At 36.3% G+C, this 22,895-nt stretch overlaps 1 protein-coding gene across 1 annotated transcript in view; it reads right to left on the bottom strand.

Annotated features, from left to right (window-relative positions):
• Positions 1 to 21,575, bottom strand: part of LOC110441753 (solute carrier family 43 member 3-like) — a 48,503-nt gene extending 26,928 nt beyond the window's left edge. The window contains exon 1 of the mRNA XM_021484997.1: positions 20,843 to 21,575. Coding sequence (XP_021340672.1) covers positions 20,843 to 21,333 — 491 coding nt within the window. The 5' untranslated portion in view covers positions 21,334 to 21,575. The remainder of the gene's footprint in view (positions 1 to 20,842) is intronic.
• Between the last annotated feature and the right edge of the window lie 1,320 nt (positions 21,576 to 22,895).

Raw genomic sequence — 22,895 nt, forward strand, 5'->3', positions numbered from 1 at the left:
TAGCACTTTGAAATTGTAACAAACACTTCAATTTTATTCCACAATTCAGTATCAATACAATTGCGTATGATATGTCTATAGGGTGATTTAAGTTTATCAATAGAACTCTGAGCTGAAAGTTAGATTTGAAATTGTTTCGATTTTTCCCCGGAACAAATTTCGCGCATGGACAAAAACAGTGAACACCGTAAATCCGACCTTGCCCTCCACGAGGGAGTTATTTTTGGAAGTTAATTCGAACTTTTCTCTTTGCTCATTTTGTGAAGAATCCAGGCGTGAATTTATTTGTTGATTGTATGGGAACCTGACAACAGTCTATAGATTCTAAAACAGCCTCGTTATTTGACATGTCGTCAGAAACTGAGGAACCGTGGATGCGAGACGCGTGAAACTGATAGCGTTTGAAGTGAGTGATCTTGCGACGGAGCACAGGTTCGTTACAAATGTCTGAAATGTTTATGTGTGCTGCGACTCATATCAGTAGGTCTTGAAACATATGTGTCAGTATGGGTATAGAATATGTGTATTTCAGACATTTGTAACGAACCCCTGTTGATCAGTGCAGAGTAATAGACGATATTTCTGATAAATTGCATGAGCGTGAAAATTGTTGCCATTGCCGGCATTGGTGATTTCAACCGATCAGCATTTTGTACGATATTGCAGACCTTGGTCTTGTTTTCGTTGTAATGAAAGTGGTTTTTATATTATTTTTTATTTTGCACATAAATTTACAATGACATTGTCAAATCTCAAAATGCCCAGCGATACTTTAAACAGCCGTCATGTTTATTTATATTGGATATTGTAGTTCCGGTCAGTGTTGTATTAATACGCTAAGAATTGTGTCTCGTGATGCATGGTAATTAAAGTCCCATCAACGACACAGCTTTCAAAGAGGCTATATAGTGACAATACCATGCAAATGTAAATACTATGACATAAACCTCAATTAAACTCAAACCCGAAATTGGATTTATTTTGTTGTATGTACACGTAAGTAGAGGTAAGCGACCTCAATATCGTCCCGGCTATGTACCCATTGCTTTAAATATTATCAACCTTTATGTAATTGTTGCCCATAATCAAAGTGTGTATCATGCCTTTGTTCTAAGGCCATATCCCTAAGGTCAATGTCATCAACATCTTGATACTGTTTCTAGGACATAATTTTGAGAACCTTGATATCTTGTCTTAGATTAACCGTGCATGTTTGGGAAAAGAATATCCCTTCTTTAACCCACTGCATGATCGTAAGATGCGACATATGCGAGGTCCCCTGCAGAATTGTGGGATTTGTTTTGGTATTTCCCACGGAGGAGATATGGAGGAGACAAAAACTGATCTGCTGTCCCCACTGCATCAACTTTGAATCTTTTTCGTTCCCTTTCCTTCCTGTCTGCTTTCGTTTCTATGTACTTTCTGTTTGATGAGGTATGTACCTAGACGTCCGTCCTCATATGACTACGACTGTTGCGAGGACGGTAAACCAAAAACAAACAAAATTTTCAGGAATTTGCAAGTAACCGAAGGATGCATCATACTCATGCTTCATGGTTATTTTCCAAGATCAAGATCATGGGACGTCATCGTCTTCAGACTGTTCACAATTTCGTGTCGACTTGTATCAAATTTAAACTACGCGCTGTCAGTAATCAAAGATGGTGGCATGACCTTGACCAAAGGTCATATACATGTACATATGGTCAAGCCCATAAGTAATTGAGACTGTATCTCTGTCATAATTTTGAGATCTTCTGGATGTTTATCATACCTTTGTTAAGCGTTCAGCATGTAGTGTGATGACAACAAAGGGTTAACCTGATTTTGGTAAAATTGTACAGGGTGGCACGCTGTGCTGGATCTGACTTCATAATATCAGTAATTGAGTTAGGAAGCATTCTAAATTCGGTATTAAACATTCGAGCTTTAGCAAAAAGCCACATACACAAACATACCCTGCCTTCATCACAATAAAGACACATGGACGCATACATTACACACACGGACAAACGTCTTTATGTGTCCTTAGCTATTAAAAGGACGTAACACAAAATAAACCTAATCAAGAGATTGAAATAACAATAAATCAAGCTCTTATCCCACAGTCAAGGACTTTGACGGCAACTAGCGTCATTTTATAATTTAAACGGGGTATTGCAATAGGATTGACAGGAGGGGGAACTTCTCTCGCTACGACGTTGGTGATTTGTTTAACTCCGGTCGTCTACGTTCACAGTTAACTAATCTGCCAAATCAGGTGATAAGAGTAATTAGATTAGTGTTGTCCGGGGATAATCACGAAAGGAGTCATGGGGCTCCTGTCACTTCAAAGAGTTAATCACCCTTTCCAATTCATTTTTGGATAATTTTTATTTTTTGTTGACAGTGACCCAAGTGTTGGTTCCGACCTTCTTTTGACATTGTCCACTCATCTGTCTATCTACTGGACACATTTCAAAGATACCAGTGCTACATGACCTTTACACACAGGAGTCGCATACGAAATGGGGACATTACAACGAACAGGTTCACGCTGTGTAACGTGTAATGGGATTTCTATCAAATGATCTATATGGGGGCAGCTTATTACTGTTGACCTTAACACGTGTAATTTTTAAATACCCATCAGAATAAACTCATAATCTTTCTGTCGTCATCTTTATTGCTCCTTCGTTGTAGAAAGCACCCAAATAATCACACAGATTTGATAAATGGAATTTGTACACCGCGGTCAACGACCGGATTTCCATAAAATTCCCGGACGTGCCAAATCCGTGCGGGATCATTGTGAGACTTATGGTTATAGATTCGTTCTACCAAATCCATAGTGTTTCCAAAGCCACTGCCCCATAACCTTCGCCAGCATACAGGAAGCGAGGACTAAATGGTGAGGTATGAATAATGTACTACCCTAATTGGATAGAAATTGGTTTTGACCCATATAATGCCAAAACCTATTCCAATCAATAGAAGACGGGCATTGTGTCGTCGAAGATAAATGACCAATAATGAAGTTTGTGTTTATCATATATCGCCGTAGGGAAAACATTTCGAGGGAAAAATCCCGTAAATTGCTTTGAATTTTTTTTTATTCTGGCCACATGTTTTATTGGAAAAAAAGTTGATTATTGAGCAGCTTTTCATTTTGTAATAACCTGGTTTCATTCCGTTTGACAACAATTTCATTTCAACATAATATTTTAAAATAGAACAAAACAACAACCTTTGACTAATGTTTTATCCAAAATATAAATTTATGAAACCCGGAATCAACACTTAGTTTAATTATGTCTTACAAGCCCAACGAGACAGTTCGGTAACACAGTATTAACGGCCAAGTACATTAACGCACTGTGTTAACAACACCGACCGAAAGCGACAGTGAAACTACCCTATTACTTGAAACCTATTATTTGGTATTGAATCAAAACTCAAACAAGGTTTTCAATGCTTAACACAGTGAACTTTACATATTTCTTATGATTTATTTATGGTTGTAAGTCCTGTCAAGAGGTGACGTCAAAGGATATAATGTGTACCAGCTCTCACAACTTGGTAGACCCCTTCCCGAAAAAAACGAAGAAAAAAAGATGTTTTAAGTGTTGTTATGAAGGAAGTAGATATCCTGCTTCTACTTAGAAGAGGCCAGAGAGGGAGAAAACACGATTGTACACGGGCCAAAAATTGTTTCATCATACTATTGCATGTGTTTAGGGTAAGAAACAGCCCCCATACATGATTATAAATAGTAAGGTTCATGGTTTTGACAAAATTGTTATCTACCAATGTTAAGAGTTTCGCAATATCTATGTACTTGAATAATGTCGGTGCGATGTAAATTGTTGTGCCTTGTTGTAAATCGATTGTGTCGCTCAGGATTGATTATTGTGTTATGATCTGTTAGGAACGTGCTAGATTGGAGTATATTCTTATCCTGATGAACATTACAGAGCCTGGTACAACTATATAGGAAGCCGCTGGGTACAAGCAAGTAAATCACACATTTTACGACCACATAGCAAAGCCCTTCATCCTCCTGGAAGAAAAATAATCATTTAGATACTGTTTATTGCAAAACACAGGTCGGCGTTTCGAAGGTTTGATTAATAATTTGCTAATGTCACCTTGCAACAACTAATCTGCATATAAAGAAGGTACCACAGATAGGTGGTTTACATCTCAAGAAATGTCAACATGGACACGGTATCGAAGTACTATTCCAACAACAGAAAAAAAAGTCGATAGGAGTTAGTAGGCAAAAGATAGGTTCCAAGTTTTAATCTTAAGCTGAACACAGAAAGAAAAGAAAATCCGATTCTGTAAAGGCTACATTAGTCCCCTTGCGGCAACCTGGATCTGATGACGAATTTAGATTGCCATCTCACTAAAATGTCTTGCCAAATGCACCAATCTCTACTATTTCACCTGGTGGTCAGTGTATACCGACAACAGGTTAACCAGTTGTTGTGAAAAAACTGAATGATCAAGATCAGATCAGGACGCTACAGGAGCTGTTTTACCAGGCGTTTAATACTGGGCTTAAGCCATATATCTAATACATGGACATGTGTCCGTGAAGTGACGGTGACTGCGTTCCTCTCCGCGGTTAAAGCGTTTAACCTATGGGAACATATTTTCCAAAATGCCAGCTTATTTCGACTTTCACGACAGCAATCGACATTTTATAGTTCAAACGGGTTATTGCAATAGGGTTGGCTGGAGGGGGAAGTCCTCTCGACTACGACGTTAGTGATTTGTTGAACTCCGGTCGTCTGCGTTCACACTTAAGCAATCTGCCAAATCAGGTTATTAGAATTAGGGTTGTCCAGAGATAATTCCGAAAGGAATCATGGGGCTCCTGTCACTTCAAAAAGTCAATTGACCTTTCCAATTTTCAATATTACATTAAATTTCACGTAATATGGCCCCGTTAACTGCAGATATTGACATAGAATTAACGTAAATGATCTACTGCTTAAGCCTCCATCTAGTCGTTTATTACTGGTATAGCGTATGATGACGTAGATGGCTCAGGTGTCGTGTTTATCTGGAGAACGTTCTTAAGAAACGATAGGAATGTGTTTAGAGTCAAGATCTAATCACTGAAATGCGAGTGCCAGTTAGCATTTCCCTTAGTGAAGGATATTCGCAAAACCTTTCCAAACAATAAGACTGATTGGCATTGTACGAAAGATAGGCCTATGATAATACGGTTGTCATATTGAAGGAGAACACTTAGCCTAAACGAATACAAAAAATACTCGTTACTTGTGGAACAAGTACGATTCACAGCATTTAAATAGCAATCCACTGGTATTCTTGTTCGGGAAGATCAATGCCAAAACATACGTGTAACACAAAAGCAAGCAACTCAACATACTTCAGCTCGCTAAGTTGCTGGTAGCTCTTACAACATTAAGTAAAAATACACTTTATTTCATTTATAGTATATCTTGTCATTGCTAAGGGTGCATTTCGACCTGAAAACGTATAAAGATGCATATTGAAAGCCTGTTAAAGAAATCCTAATGTCGACTACAAATATTCTAGTCCAATTAATCATGTTCTGTCAGAGATGATAAATTGTCTGGAGCAGTTAATGATGGCGGATAACGCGGATACCAACAACAGAGACATTCCCAGGACTGGTATATCAACATTGCTGGAGTGTGTCTGAAGAATCCACTCATCCCGTGTCGTATTCCGACATCTCCTAGCTGGAAAATTAATCGAATAGTTCAACACTGACAAGACAGTCCCAACAATTTATTTTGACAATACTTTAACATCACCATTCCGAATACAGCATTAATGATGTAGCATGAACCATAGGTACAAAAATGTGTAATATGACATTTCTTTTGCTACCTCACAAAACCAAATAGGCGGTTTGGTAAAATTACTTCTACACGATATGGTAAATATACTTCTAGGGGACGGGTTTCAATATAAATACATCTTATAAGCCCTCTGAAATACTGCACACGTATCTGGTATATATTGTATTACACCCAGCCTGATTAAAATCATTAGTAGCCTGGCTTCGTTAATTACTTACTACATGCAGATATTCGCTCATGCATAGTACGGAATGAACGAAGCCGTTTAACAGATGATTGTAAGCAGATTGCATGATACCTCTTGAGCAACAAAAAAAGTCACCAAAAGAACAAGACTAATAGTAATTTGCCACGATTTCAGCGATGTACAGTCATGTAACCACCATGAAAAGGCCCTATGATAGAACGTACTTGCTTCTAAATCATGTATTGCATTTATAATACTGGCTCATCAACACAACATTAGTCTTTATCAAAAAACCCTCCCCCAACAAAACAAAATAAAAAAAAACATACATAACGAATGCCGATATAATCCTTTATGTTGGAGGCCGAATTCGTTCAGAAACGTCGCTCTAATATTTTTAATATCTACTGAAAGGATTTACAGGGTCGCTCCTTTCCATATACAGACAATACGACAATACTTTGTTTGGCCTAACATTCTATTGATACAGCAAGAACCCTCCTTATTGATTGTCTGCCAGACTAAATGTCAAAGTTTATTCGTGACCGTTCACATTTTCGTCTGGAACACAAGCATTCCGGTCCACATAAAATTTAAGAATTTGATAAGATATCGATTATTAAGTTGAGTTAGTGGTTTAAGTTTGCTGTCGAAGCAACACGAATACGCCGGAATCTTAATTCAAAAACAAAACTATCTTTATAATATAAGTTTTTGTCGACTTCAGCAGGTAATCGTCAATTTGTTTTTGCTTATTATAGAGAACCATGGAATTTAAATTACATATGGGTTCATAACATGGCATTCTACTATTGCTTTTCAGTCCGTGATGGTCGTAATGCAATCTGTGATTTATTCTATTCGTTTCTTCAACCAAATGACATCATACATTACTAAACGGTGCGTGCAGATATGGTTAAATAACCACTCTGTATAATAAAATTACCATGCAGGTTTACAAAAACCGACTTATGTAGGGTCCCTGCAGAATCGTTTTGATGGATTTTTCTTCTTTGGTAGTACAATTCAAACTGAAGAAATTCTTGTTTGCTACTTAAAGAATGCAGGATTGCCCTCCGATTCAAACTTGGCCGTTATCAATGCTACCTGGGGATTTGGCTAAAATTTGAACTTAGTATAATGTGACAGTATCGAATACTATACTGGTTCCTTTTTGCATTCCAGTAGGGTAGCAATATAAAGTTGGTATCAGATCCGTGACCTTAGACGTGTATAATACGTTTAACCAGATAAAATTGAATCAAATTAAGTATTACAGTGTTAACCTTGCAGAAAAATTATTATGGACGAACGGTTCTTATCCTTTACATAATGTTTGTAAACTTTTCGATTTGTGCTACAAGATATATGTCAAGTTCTGTAAAGAAATACCATAGCAAAAGCTGCTGGTCTGTACATTCCGCTTCTAAAATAAGATAAATGTTTTCTATCGTTGACATCAGTTGCCTGTGCAAAGAACTCATTCCCCGCAGATAACGTTTAAACTTCAGTTTCCTGTTTAACTCGTTTGCAACTGCTCACATAGAGCGGGATAGTGTAATGCGACAGATATTAAAACCACGAAAGGGTCACTTCAACGCGTCATCTTACAGAAAGGCATAGCATAGACGCAGTAGCGTTTTTTTTACAACGGGCTAACCCTACGTGCCAAGTAAAACACCGCTAAAAAAGGAAAAGAGGAAATCAGGAAACAATTTACAAACGTATTAACAGTTGCAATGGCGGCAGATCAAGTTTGATTATCGAACGTTCCCTTACCGATATCAAATTATCCTAATGTGTGATTATCCGTCCGTACTTTGGTTTCCGCAAGATAACTTTCTTAAATATTATTTAAATTTGATCAACATTAAGGAGCACGTACACTATGATTAAAGTTAGGTTCGAATTTCAGCAAAATCAGGATTGAATGTCATGTTTCACACAATAGCATTCTTATGAAACCTTACAAAAACGAAGTTATGCATAGACAAAAGGTAAGTTCGAGATTGAACATGATCTGCATATTATTGCTCTTTTAACTGCGTTATGGTGGTATAACTGATTCATAATATTCATATTATTCCAAAACAAAGGCTACATGCAGGCAGATAGTTTCATAAATCGACATTTTACCGATTGATATTGTCTCAGCAACAACATATCTCAATGATTTTTAATTGATATGAATGTTACTAAGATCACATGCATGTCGCTGAACATGTATACAATTAAGCGATGTAAAGACCCAGATATTCCTAGAGTTTGTTCTCAACAGCTGATTCTATATCAGGGCTTTTATAAGATCTCCACAAGGTAAGGAAGTTATTTCCGGATTTTGGGCACCCGTTTATATCATCACTGCCTTGCATGATTTAACTAACGTTTTTGTATTAATAGGCTATGTTTTCTTTATATTTAACCAAATGCAAGTTAGTTTTGATTTCATAATCGGGTCATATTCGTGTCATTAATTGTCATGGTTTTACGTTTTACAGCTACATTGTGTATGACCATACAATGACACGTTTGTTATCCATTAAACGACAACTCATTGAAAACATGACCTGGATACCAGATAAGATGTATTTTACAGCTCAGCGACGCAGAATTTTTTTATTTTTTTACAAAATGCAAAACTATTACGAGGGCCATTTTTTATAAATTATGTTAACGTTGGCACATACAAACATTTTCAGAGAGACGCGCGATCTTACAATGAAATACATCAGGACATTTAATAACATATAAGAACAACTGCACTGAACCATTGACGCAGTTAATATACCGAACACTCAGTCGGCACACTTTTCAGAAAGGACATAATTCTCTTTCATATTGGTGATGTTGATTAACTTTAATATGTTTTTAACATTTCGGGCAAGTTTTTCTCCATTACTTAATTGATTGATATTTCATTTCAAGCACTTTTAAATCAAAGCTATGCCAGCTTTTAATCTTGCGAAACACGTTACAATATAAAATGACAGGATACCGCACAGAGAGGTTAAAACACGTGATAATACACCGAAATCAATTAACTTGTGAATGACACGAGACGCGCTCCCCAAACTCGATTCATTCGAAATGCGATCTCCGAATCCACGTGCGATTTCCTAGAAAAAAATCGTCGTTCAAAGGTCAGGTAATGAATAGGGTTCGTTCGCTCGCTGGCACGCAGACCTCTAACTCAATATGATGGATCAAGACTAAGCCAGCAAAGCGGAATGTTGCTTGTGGAGACATGCTCCTCCGTGTTGGCTGTGATAGAAGAAGACAGATTTTTGACATACGTTCTATAATGGAATGGATGGGATATGGAGGGTATATACGAGATTTTCGTAAATGCAGATAAACACGTTTCCGTACAATACTGAAAACTACCATTACTTGTTATGGGTTCCTGGCATCAACGCATTGCAGCTGGTGGTACTTCTATAAGATATGACCTGTCTTCAATCTCTTTTTACTGTTTCAAACAAAAGATTTAAGACCGGACACATTTTTACATAATATACCAACAAGAGTAAAATTAGATTGATGACTTAATACAATAATATAAATGTAGCACGAAATAATGTATTTACCAGTATACATGTAACAACTCTTACATCTCATTTTACTGTTTCAAAAGGGATATTTCTAACTTGTATGTCTATATATACAAACACAAGATAATCTCTATGTAAATACAAAAAAAAGTAATCTTTTTGAAACAGTAAGTTCCTCTTTATACTTCCAGATGTGTGCTGGTTCGTCCAAAAAATATATCTAACCAAACCCTCATTAGTTGAACATGTTTACATCTGTTTTCCTCCTTTTCGTTTGTTTGCTGTTATTTTATTTTATAAGCGATTGATGACAATCAGGTGGCTCTAGTGATCTTTTGCTGTGTTGATGGGCCTTTAAGAATGTAACATTCTCTCATTTCCGTGTGTGTAAGATAGAACAGTCCAGTGTAAGAAAGAAGGGTAAGAAATGTCTATCCAGTGAGAAAAAAACCCTGAAAAGGTTGTTATCAGATTTGCGTGATCACAAATGGTTGAATACAACAATATATCGTCTTCTTTGATATGTATCACACCGAGAAGTTCTTAAATAACATTGTTTTAATATGATGTAAGCCCCATATACTGTACCAAACGTGTTGGAAAATGTAAGGTGTACGTTTATTAAAGGTGTACGTTTATTTTAATCAGCAGGTGAAAGCAATCTGTCTTTTCACTTCCGGTTATCCCGATATGTCCAGGAATCAGCAAAAGCAATACGATGATAATTATTTTGAGGGAGGACGTGATGAAATTTACAAATACGTTACGCTGGAAAAGTTCGAATATGTGTCAGAGCTAAATGTAACTATTTATCAAAATAGAATTCCACCTTCATCATTCTAGATTTGTTGAAGCTTTGAAATAACGCTCGACATACCATAGACAAACGTGACAATATGGCTTCCTCATTCAAAGCTCAAGGCCGTTGCTTTTAAAACGATTCAAGATGGCACAAAGAATAAAATGTCACCAAGGACCCAGCTTTGCCCACTTTCTCTCGTTTCAAAAGTGTTTTATACATTTTAAAGGAATGAATATGTCCAACGGGTACTTTGAGATCCGATATATGCACTGTGACTACACATTGGCCATGCCCATATTTTATATTCACTTTACCGAAATAACGATAAACTACTTACGGTCGGACCTTTTTTTATTTGTAAAACAATTACTTCTATAGTTTCGATGCCGTTAATTACATTCAATTTGTATACACGATAATATATAATATGTTTAACAACTTATTCGTTTGGTATTAGAGATTTTTTCAATTATTAAACATTTACAACTTATTAGTTTGATATAATTGGATTAAGCGACTTATTCAAATCTTGTGTTATTTAAGGACACGATATTTTATTTACGATTCGGTGTCTTGTCTTTTATAAACATCTTGTTTAATTTTTCGTACCTTGTGAATACCACTTATATACAAATAACTTAGACCAGACAACTTATGAAAATAATAATTGTACAATAGCAATGCACAATATTACTGCTGCATAACATTTATACACTTCTGAACAAAAAGCATCTTTATCAACTTGCTGTATAGATGATTGACGTTGCAAACACTTCCCGCTGAAGTAAAACTAATCCGAATCAAGTATTGTTTTCATGTACAAAGTCTTATTAAATTAACCATATTATCCAGTTTTATTATGTGCATCATTATTTTTCGAAACGTAGTAAAAATGAATCATTAGGCGGTAGGATACGTCAATTAAAGCTTTTTGTAGGGGTTTTATATAGGGTTGATATAATCTTTCTTGATTTCTTTAAACATTAACGGAATATATAAATATAAACAGGAATGTCATTATATCATTTCAGATTATGTGATACTTATCTGTAGTGATATTTAAGTATACAACATCTGAAAGCGTTTTTGTTAGGTTTTGTTTTGTGTTTTATTTTTACTTTATTTAATATTATTTGATTTGGGGATGTTTTCGTGTACGAGTGCAGGAGGCGGTATGTTAGTGAATTTGTTTTATGCAATAGGGCGAATAAGATGCCGATGTTATAGTGATGTCTCACTGAAAAAAACATAGGATGAAGTCGGCTAACACAGTACTCAACCTGGTAACAATATACTTACATGTGCAATGGGTAAAACAGTCCATGCGCTTACCCTTATGCTGAACGATACGCAGGTTTGCGAGTTTACCATTCTGTCAACAAGTTAAGTCATTGAGGATTTAGAAATAGGTTTGATGTATCCCATTGATTGTGGTGAAAGGCGTCTAATGTAGCAAGTCCCGCAGAATCGGTGGTTTCCTGTGTACTTCGCTACGGGAGCACTGAAGAAACCAATATTGATCACTGCCACAAATTCACATTTGGGACATTTCAATTTCCATTCACTTCCTTTTTTGTTTCCTGATACCTTGGTTGGCCGTACCTTATTTGTTTTGCCTTAGTGTTGAACGTTAGCCTAAGTGGGGTAGGCAATGTTATTTCCCCCCATGCCGGGTCATACCTAAGTCTCTTTAATGTTAGTTATTACCGTCTGAACGTTCAGTCTTTAGGGAAATGACAACAATCGATTTACTGTATATTGTGAGTAGGTGAAATGCTGTGCGAGGCAGCACTATGAAACAGGCATCAGATCCGCGCTATCTCAAGGAGACAGATGCACCAACCTACCTGCCTCCAGCACACATACACGCATACATTACACATTTGGAAGCTTGTCCTTGCATAACTTTAGCTTCGAAAAGGACGTTAAGCCTAACAATATATGCGTGTGTGCTGGAGACGGTATACTTAATAAATTTAAGGACCTGGCCTTGCGACAAAACCCATACATAAGCGAACGATCTAAATGCGGAACATTCTAACGCGAATACTGAACTAAAGAGTCCCCTCCAGATTCGGGGAAAAACTACTGTTTTTTTTGCCGAAAGTAGTCCTCACTATATATTTTCTCACTGTCGTTATATATTCGACCATTATATACAAACACATATTGGTTATTCTTGAATGTGTATATCTCAATTACACTGAAACTGCATCAAGCAACTTTTTCGTAGTTGCTATATCATTTAATTTGTTGTGCGTTTATAAGCCAAACATATTCAGATGGTAGGCTATTGAAGTCATATGGCATCCGTGGTCCTTCAGTCTTTAAACAATTTGTGTAGGCGCTATTTCTGAAGTATGAAAGGGCTTTTTCTTAGAATTTCAAAAAATTGTTTCTCATTATCTGTTGTTACGTATATCGAATTTTGGACCTTTTAAAAAATCAAGATGACCGACAGGTTTCTTTCTTGATTTTTAAAAAGTAAAGCTTCGTAGCGCCATTTCTCAGAATGTGATGAATGTTTATTTTTCGAATTTCACAAATAGATTTGCAATGGTCGTCATTGTGAATGTTTCATTTTGAGATTTACTTGAAAAAGAGGATTGCCAACAGACAGCCATTTTGAATTTCGACAGTTCAATTTTGTACCATTATTTGTCAAGAACTACTATACTTATTTAAAATACTAATATAAAATAGCTAGAAGTACAATAAATATAAAGATCCCAAATATTTTAATTGATGCAGCAGATTTTTGTTGCTTTTGTTTCCCTAAGTTGAGAGAACAGAAGCAAATCCCCAATTCTGCTGGTGTTCTCCTTCATTAGTGGCCTCTTACAATATCATTCAGTTGGTAACATCAGGTTTATTCTTTTCTAAATCCTCAATCTGCATGGGGTGTATCTCCGAAGATGGTTTGGTTTCATTTTGTTTAACGTCCTTTTAAGAGCTAAGGTCATTTAAGGACGTACCTCCATATGGGTGTGTAGTGTATGCGTGCTTGCGTGTGTGTATGCAGGAGACAGGGTATGTTAGACATACAAGACATACATTTATTCAATTTCTAAGTCGAGTTTCACTTGTTACATATCAAGTACTGTCCTAATAAAAGGTCAAACGGCAACCTCGCTAGTTGTACGCCTTGATAAAAAGTTATCCACACGCCCCTATTACTTTTTACATTAATATTAGTATTAAATGCTTAACGGCCCATCAACAAAGGATAGGTCGGAAAAACAGTTGCAAAATAAAAATATCAAACAAACTGAAAGATTAGAAGACAAACTTCAATTTGAATATTGAAAGTGGTTATGCTGACTCCAATTTTATATATAAAAAAACCCAACAACAACAGCTTTCAGATAGCTTAAAATTGAAGAGACATTATTGTTTTCGAAAAGAAGTTTAAGACATGTAATGTTATTATATAATTTGTTTTTGAGTTGGCTTAAAATCGACACAATCTATTAAGAGTGTTTTACTGTAAAAAATTCCTTTTTACATGACTCAATCCAATATCTGTCATAGAACCTAAGGGAATGATACGATGGTTGGCGATACACTTCCTCTCATTGATCTCTTATTTGAAATAGTGCGTATTCTATCATTAAATGTTGCACTATTAAACATTTTCTTGCTTGACGATCAGGTTTGTCTATCGTAAGTGTACGTAATGGAAGAATGACTTGTATAAGTTACGATACAGTAACGAGATGACAACTTTCTCTCGGCAGTTTGCTCTGGTTTGCACATGGACCTAGATCTGTCCATAATAGTTTTCTCTCAACGATTTGTGATACCAATTGGTTTTAATTAAACTTGTTATGGAAGGTTTTAAATCGGAGAAAGACGGTTTAATATCTTTCGGTTAACGAGTGATGTATTGCTTTAGCTACTTTCTTATTCCCACTTGTTTACGACAAAATCAGGACCCGTAATTAAAATTGAGTGAACGATCACTTAATCCTATCAATATGAAGGATAATGCTCTGTTTGTTCTCAAGTTTCCTTTTTGTTTCCTTTCTTTTTAAACGGTAGTTATGACAATGTGTTTTGAATTGATTAACGCTTTGTTAGTGTTGTCATCAGTTCCACATATAGCCAGATGAGTTGACATCGCTTCAGCTGTGAAATAGAGGTATTGCTTGGTAAACGACAGGAAGAATACATTTTGCCGAAGCACACACTTACTTTGAAAAAGAATACTTGTAATTAACTAGGAAATGTTATAATTTTCGTAATTGTGTAATAATTTATATTACGTACAGCTGCCACATTTCCAATGGCAGACTATCAGATTTAGTTTTGAGTGATGATCTTTCCAAATCCTATACTTTCAGTAGGTCATAAAGTAATGCAAAAAAAATGGAATTAGTTTTATATTTCACATGGTATCTCAGTGAAGTAGTACTATAAAGTCGGCATCAGTTTCGCGCTGTCACAAGGAGGCAAATACACCAATATACATACACACATGCAAGCATACATAATACTCATGAAATCACTTCCTTAAATGACCTTAGCAATTAAAAGAACATTAAACAATACAAAACCAAACCAATCGTTCAAAAAGAAGTGAATTATTTGGATGTAATACTGACTAAAAAGTAGATAATTGTTATAACATTCTTAATGACCAACCAACACAGAAAAGTCATCAGGGCAAATACATAATCGATAAAAACAAACATGTCAATGGAAATGACATTAACACATTAACATAGGTAAAATGCTACAGGCAATTTGTCAAAATCTGTATAAAACTATAACGTGTTACATTATCATAACCAAATGATATCGCGTTTGAACATTCATACCTTGCGCATTGTTATTTGCCCTTTCCGTCGAATGCACGGACAGCCTGATTTCAGCGTTGTCCTCTATAGCCAAGAAACCATTCACATATTGCTGATTTAATAGTATAATATGTTGTCTATTCATTGGTTGCCAATTACTGAAGGGGTATTAAAGGAACCTTTGCACTTCTAATATCTATATATGTATATTGCAGGGAATATCTGTTTGATTGTATGGGGTTTAACGTCTTAACAGCTAAGGTCCTATGAAGACGGATGACTAGGGAAACACTAACCGACAAGTTCGTTACTTTATTTCGTAACGGCCGAGCGACGGTGAAATCATGTAGGTACTGAGAACATTAATAAGGGATTATAACAGAACTCAACGCATCAAAAAAAAAAAAAATTAGCCTAAAAAATAGTTACGTAAGGAGAAAAAAAGGAGTTATATGTTAAGTGATGAAAGTCAATTTAGTCTCTGAAATGTTCCCTAATTGAGTACACAGAATCAAACACCCGACTCTTAGAATAGTATGTAGTGGATGGAATACAGCAGGCAAGGCTGTTGATGCAATTTCTAAAAATCAGTAAGTGACTGGAAGATTTGTCATCATATTTCCGTGTCAAGATTATCACGTTTCTAACTAATATTTATCTTCTACGATGGTTTTGCTTATTAGACCTGGGGGAGTGTCATGTTAGCGTGTCAAGGTTCGTGGCCCTTGAGTGGCACAAAAATTTATTGTCACCGGCTTCGTTTTGACGATAGCTCTTGCAAGAACACAAAACCGTTTCTAAGAAGTACCAGCAAATGATAAATTATACTGAAGTAGCGATACAATATCATGCGATATAAATATACAAAAACTAGCCACTCTACAATGTAATATGAGTACTGAGCATCATAAGTACTGCAATTATTTTATTTTTTTTGTTAAATTCAGGTTGTCTTATTAACAGCTACGGTCATTAACGCACGTGCCTCAATATGTGCAATGAATACAAATTTGTGGTTTATGTGCCGGCTGCAGGGTATGCATGTGCATATGCCTCTTATTGATAGCGCGGATCTGATGCCGACTTCAAGTGCTAACCTTACAGAAAAACACATTATGCTGACAACGTTTTAAAATGTTGTGGTGCTTTCCCTAAATGCTGAACGTTAAACAGGGATTTATAACTACCAGTTTAACGGATTGGTTTGTTTTGATTTAGTTAAACGTCCTATTAATTTAAGGTCGTTCTTCCATATGTGTTGTGTGTGCGTACATGTGTGTATGTGTGCCGAAGACAGGGTATGTTGAGAGAGTGTTGTCCATGTGTGTATGTGTGCCGAAGACAGGGTATGTTGAGTGAGTGTTGTACATGTACAATGTACTGAAGCACTTTTGGATGTACTAACATTTGACTTGTGTACAAAACAAATACATTTATAATACAAAACCGTCTTTGTGGGTACTAGTAGATTCTGTTGTTGCCATACAGTTTATAGTACATGTACCAATTAAATTTAAAAACAGACTGTAGGACAGTTGACATTGAGTTCTGAACAGAAGTATTAATACAGTATACCAACAAAATACTGGAGTTTGAGTATTGATTAGAAGGTATGGTTTTATTTTGTTTAACATCCTATTAACAGCTAAGGTCATTTAAGGACGTGCTTCCATATGTGTTGTTTAAGCGTGCTTGCGTGTGTGTATGCAGGATACAGGGTATGTTGGTGTGCTTGCCTCTTTGTGATGGCGCGGATCTGGTGCTAACTTTATAGTGCTATCTCACTGAAATGTCATGCCGAAGGTACCAACCACAGCATTCCGCCCGGTCACATTATACTGGCAACGGGTGATTAGAATGTACAAAATAACCAATTTGAGGGATGAGCTATGCAAATACCCTATATAACCAACTATCCTATTTGCGGAATAATTGGTGACTACCATACGAAGAAGATTTTACTCATTTGAAAATTGGAATCCGTGAAAAGCAAATCCGTTTCCGATTCGTTGAAATTCCAACAAGTAATGAAGTAGATTGTATCGCAGTACACGGTGATACATCAAGGTCTCACGATCGCTCTTACCTCTTTAATAATACAATTTTGTTAATATTTCATACGTAACATAATGGTAAAGAAATAATCAAGTTTGATACACTCCAAGATATATTGGTAAGATTAAATAACATTCCTCAATGATTCGTGATATACCTGTTTTTTTATTTATTTCAACAGTACATGTACCCCAGGGATATTCTCAACCGACTTTTAATGGGGAAACAACCAAAACACCTGCTGCAATCATTTCCACACTGAATAGTGTTTTTGTTTGTTTTTCTCCTTTACATCTCTGTCCCCCCCCCCCCCTAACACCTTACAAATGTACATGTTAATGCCTCAATTTAGGTTTTATATAAAGTTTTATTAAGGTTATGATATTGTATGAAGTTTTATCGGTTATGTCCCCTTAACGAGACTAGTACTGGAGACTCTGCTTGGCGTTAAATCTTTTGGTGGCGGTAAGCCTGGGAAAGATTGTCCGTGTTGCTCCTGTGTCCAGATGTGGCTTTCACAGTGTGGTGGCACAGTAAATTAGCTTTGAAAGCTCCACCGTCTTGGACAGTCTTATATGATCTTAGCTGTTGCTGAAGGGCTTTAAATCTTTACAACACCAACCAGTTATATCAGTACCGTTACAAGCTTAAAATTCTCGTTTCAACCTGACTGAAATACATGGCTATTACTTAAATCAAAAGTTCAGTCATATAATACTGTGCAATAGTGTTATTTCAATGTTGTGTCTTTAACAGATGCTATTATTTAAACAAAGACTGTTTGTCCGTGTGGTGAATATTAAACATTCAACTATCTCATCAATTTGCATGATTTAATGTCCACAAAACAGTTTCAAAATACAATAGTTTAAACCAAAATAACCTTTTCAATATTGAAATCCATTTTATATATGCATGATAATGCAACTTTGATATGTACATGTACAGAGTTTATACAACGAGCATTGCTCTCTTTGATTATTTCTATCCCCAGGCATCTCGCTCCTAAGCCCTTGCTTTATAGAAGAACTGCTCTACGCGTATAGCATACGATATTAAGCGAATACGCGGATATTCGTGACGAGAAAGTTAATATACGAGAAAGTTTGATTCCGAGATGATGCTAACATGTTTAACATCTCAATTGCCGTTATATAAAAATTGATGGAAAATGTAAAGTTTATGATTGATAACAAACCGAAAGCCACAAAAGGTTACAAACTTCGGGCACGTGTATGGTACATCTAGTTGATTATTACTAGTGTATAATGTACATGTACACACCACAACTTTGGGCGAAATGTTCTATGTAATTTGAAAGAGACTGACATTCCAAGCAAGTAACCAATTAGTACCAGCATGGTAGTATTTATCGTGAATGTCAAGTAACTCAATTGTTTAATACAGAACATCCAGTTTTGCTGCTTTACGTTTCAAACATGTAGAACTCTGGGTTTTAGGAGAGTGACAAAGCCGATCATCACTTCCCTACCATTTTCTCTAACTATGAGGTCATCCCAATAGGGACTCGTTGACAGAACTTTAATGTTTTCCATTCAATTTACGGTTTAATTAGATCGGAGACACCGGAATAAAATTTATCAGATCCAATCATATATATATGATAAATTCCATATGTGTAATGAGATATCCGATTTCGTCAAATTCATTGGCAAAATGAACTGCACAAATAAAGATGCTGATCGACTTTTGAATATTAAATACGCCATTCAGGACAAAATGTATCCATCAAAGCCACTGTATTTTTAACTCGAAACAGTAAAATTTTTACTATGTATTACTGTGAATAATTAATCTTAAATCATACACTCGCTTGAAATAATCAAGATCACACAACAACTGTCTTTAGTATACATGAAGTTGTTCATGCGATTCCAATAAATAAAATGCTACAAACAGTGTTCATAGTACAAACGTGATCCCGACGGTGTAAACATAAACACATGTTCGGTTTGGTTATACTTGTATACTGTTTAACATCCTACATGTATTAACAGCTTAGGACATTTAAGGGCGTGCCACCATGAGTGTTATAAATGCGTGTATATACATGCATGTGTCTTGGAGGCAGGGTATGCTGTTGTAATTATCCCCTTTCGATAGCGCAGATCTGATGCGGACTTAATAGTGCTGTCCCACTGAAATACCATGCCGAAGGTAACAATCGTAGCATTCTGCTCGGTCACATTATACAAAAAGGTTATGATAACGAGTGAATAAGTCGTTGTCATCATCCTAAATGCTGAACGTTAAGCAGAGAACATTTTAGGTGTCTACTTATAGTAACATCAATGGCTTTACGTTTATTATCTGGAAATAGATATATTCTAGAGATTTTTTAGTCAAGTTATACACCTTCAGTAACAGTCTGTCAATACAGACCCGCGCGGTAGAAATTGTATGTATATAGGTGGATCACCTCATCTCAGAATGACATTAAATGCTGAAATAATTCTTAATCATTGTAAGTATGTCAGCAATATTTTCGTATTCTCAACAGATGCATTGACATACGTGTTCACAGATCGAGAGGCACTCGAGGGTTGTTTTAGCTTTCTGCTGAATTGTCATAGCTTTAACATAGCATGAACTTACACACAATTACACCATCTCTTTAGTTATCACATGAAGATCCTAGTGAACAAACCAAGTACAGCAGTTACACATCTAATATATATTATTGTATTGTAAGTTCTTTTACAAAATAACCCTCAGTGTGTCGTTTCACATATGATGTTTGGAAGAGGAACCCGTATAAACTGCATGCTGTAGCACGACTTTTACACATATGCATTGATTCATCGTAATGCCTACTGAATTGCAATGCATTTATCTAACAAATTAGAAAAACAACTTCAATTACATATACAACCTGAAATTGTATGCCCTAATTCAACATACATTATTTCAGTATTTCTCGTAACAGTATTGATTGAGTTATAGAATTGGTACGGTCGACAAACGATCTTTGAATAAATACATTGTACCAAACAAATCAGGCACTTTCTCTCGCTGTCAGAGAATGTGCCCTAGGAAGTGATACATGTACATTTGTTTGCGGCTGTTTCACCAGTAAATTTGTAGATCTGTATTCACAACCAAACTTTCTCATTTCCTTTTCCTTTTACTGTCTTGCCGTAATGCTTCTACATGACATACTTGGTACCTTACAGTGTATCGTGACGTTACTAATAATTCAATCTTAGTTACATTTTGTATGTCAACATAATGATTTAATGTCATCACTTTGTCCCGATATGACATAAACCAGAACTAAATCATCGGTCAGACCACAGTTATATAATATAATATGTTAACTAATTAACATATTTCGTATGTAAAATTCGGGGTTTCAAATAGTTTGATTTATCAAATTCCAAAAACGATGGCGCTTTTTTAACCTCGCTTTTGCATGAAAATTCAAACCTGACCGCACTTGACGGTCTTTCCACAAATATAGTTCTGTCCAAAGGTATCAATCAAATGACATGTGATTGTAGATGTGCCATCATATAGAAGCTTTCGCTTTTGGTTTTACAGCAAATCAAACAAAAACTCCTATTGATAACAAACGTGATACTTACACCGAAATAAGACGAGTTCGGGTTGTACCGTAAGCGTCGAGAAATATTCCAAGTGGTAAGAGTAGTCCATGTCGAATTATCATAACGATAGCATTCCCCATCTCCAGCCTTTCTTCCTGTTCATCACAGAAATATCTCGAGTCATTGAGAGGAAATGGATCATATAACTCATACATCGGTTCCGGTGGTGGTGTTGTGGTCCGATGCTTTTTTCTCGGGCGGCACTTCCGGCGAGGCTTGTTTTTGTTTATATTTGTTCTTATCACTGGTGTGTCTAGTTCAGTAAGCATATCTGTATTTAAAACAGTGTTTGGTATAATTTCTGGCACCTCATCTTCTAGTGTTATATTACATAGATCTAAAAAGTAGCGGTCTCGACGAAGTGTAACAGAAAGCCATGACCATCCAAAAACAATCCCGGTAAAGAACAGGCATTCCATAATTGCCCAAATCAGTGTCAAATGACGCTTGTTGAATGAACAATTCACCATTTTGATTCTACTTGAAAAAAGTTAATAGGAACGCATGAAAAGCACAAAAACGTCAGCTTCTAATATAACTTAACATGCTATTTGATGAAAACTGATATCACAATCCACTAATCCTACAGCACATTTGTTCTAAATTTGAGTATCAGTTTGAAATGTGAAAAAACCCCGTAATGACATAAAGACCGAATAACTTCACGCCAGATTGGAAATCTACGGGGACCTCAACCTTCTATTAAACGTAATAGAGCTCCTGTAACTCGCCGGTATTTGCTAATCACAATCCGGTCCCGACCGCGCGTAACAGAGATCTGGATTGCTGTAGTGTGTGGCCGCTGCTGTCTATTGTCTATGTCGTTGTGATTCGATTGATATTTGCGTTGTGTCTAATAGACACTCTGACGGGCGTATGGTCACTAACCGCCACACAAGAACACAGAGGAGTGACCAATGCACCACGCCTAATGCTGTTTACGCGTGTGTAAAGGTAAAACCTTGTGCTTTTAAAATAATATCGACATGTTCCGGGCGCGTACCATGGTTAATTAATCTGGGAAATGTGACGATAACAGAATCGTGTTCTTAGGAAGAAAGAAAAAACATTATTGTTAAGTTGTAGGAATTAAGTATAAAGTATATAAACATTATCCGCTGTAGGTTAAAACCGAAAGCATCCATTTGTATACAAGGTGCTTCATTTTGATTCAAATGATTAACATCTTTATAATTAGCATGCCTGGTTTCCGAACAAGCAACGGAATAGGCCTTCAGTTTTCAATGTACAGTAGAAAAGCAGCCTTTTGTTTTAGTCATTATAACGAGAATATATACAGCGGGATGAGAGCAAGCAAGGGATTATGTTTCCCTGGGGCATATTGTCACCTGTCCATAAGTTGACGTCCTGGTCTTTTATCACTGTTCCACTTCCTGCAGGTCAGGTATTAAGAAGTTACCTGCTGTTGCCAACTGCAAGTTATAGGAAGCGATCAATTGGGAAGCCCTTGCAGAACATTGGAGGTTTGCTTTTATGTTTTTTACACGGGGATACAAAAGTTTCGTTTTAAATTTCAAAAGTAATCCATAATGATTTTATAATTGTGTAATGAGTCGTTTAATACGCTCAATTGAGCACTTATCAGAAAATGTGCAGATTTGCTGCCATGATTAACTTCCTGCAGACCCGGAAATGCTGAAAAGACCATGGTGAGTTACACTCTGCTCGGAAGTTTGATTGTTTTGTCAAAGGTGAGTGACTTACGGGTATTACCTTTTCGTGGAAAAGTTACTAAAGATACGTGGCGACAATATCTTTTTAACAAGTGTTCCAAACACTTGGAAATCCTTTGTCTTTCAAATATTATTGAAGTTACCTTATTCAGTAAAATTTCGTTTTATTTGTTAAACGTCCTATCAACAGCTAACGTCATTTAAGGACGTGACTCCATGTGCGTTCTGCATGTGTGTATGTGTGCCGGAGACAGGGTATGTTGGTGTACTTGCCTCCTGTGATAGCGCTATCTCCCTGAAATACCATTCCTAAGGCACCCAGCACATCATTTCGGCCG

This window comes from Mizuhopecten yessoensis, unplaced genomic scaffold, assembly GCF_002113885.1.
Source record: "Mizuhopecten yessoensis strain PY_sf001 unplaced genomic scaffold, ASM211388v2 scaffold716119, whole genome shotgun sequence".
Classification (NCBI taxonomy): domain Eukaryota; kingdom Metazoa; phylum Mollusca; class Bivalvia; order Pectinida; family Pectinidae; genus Mizuhopecten; species Mizuhopecten yessoensis.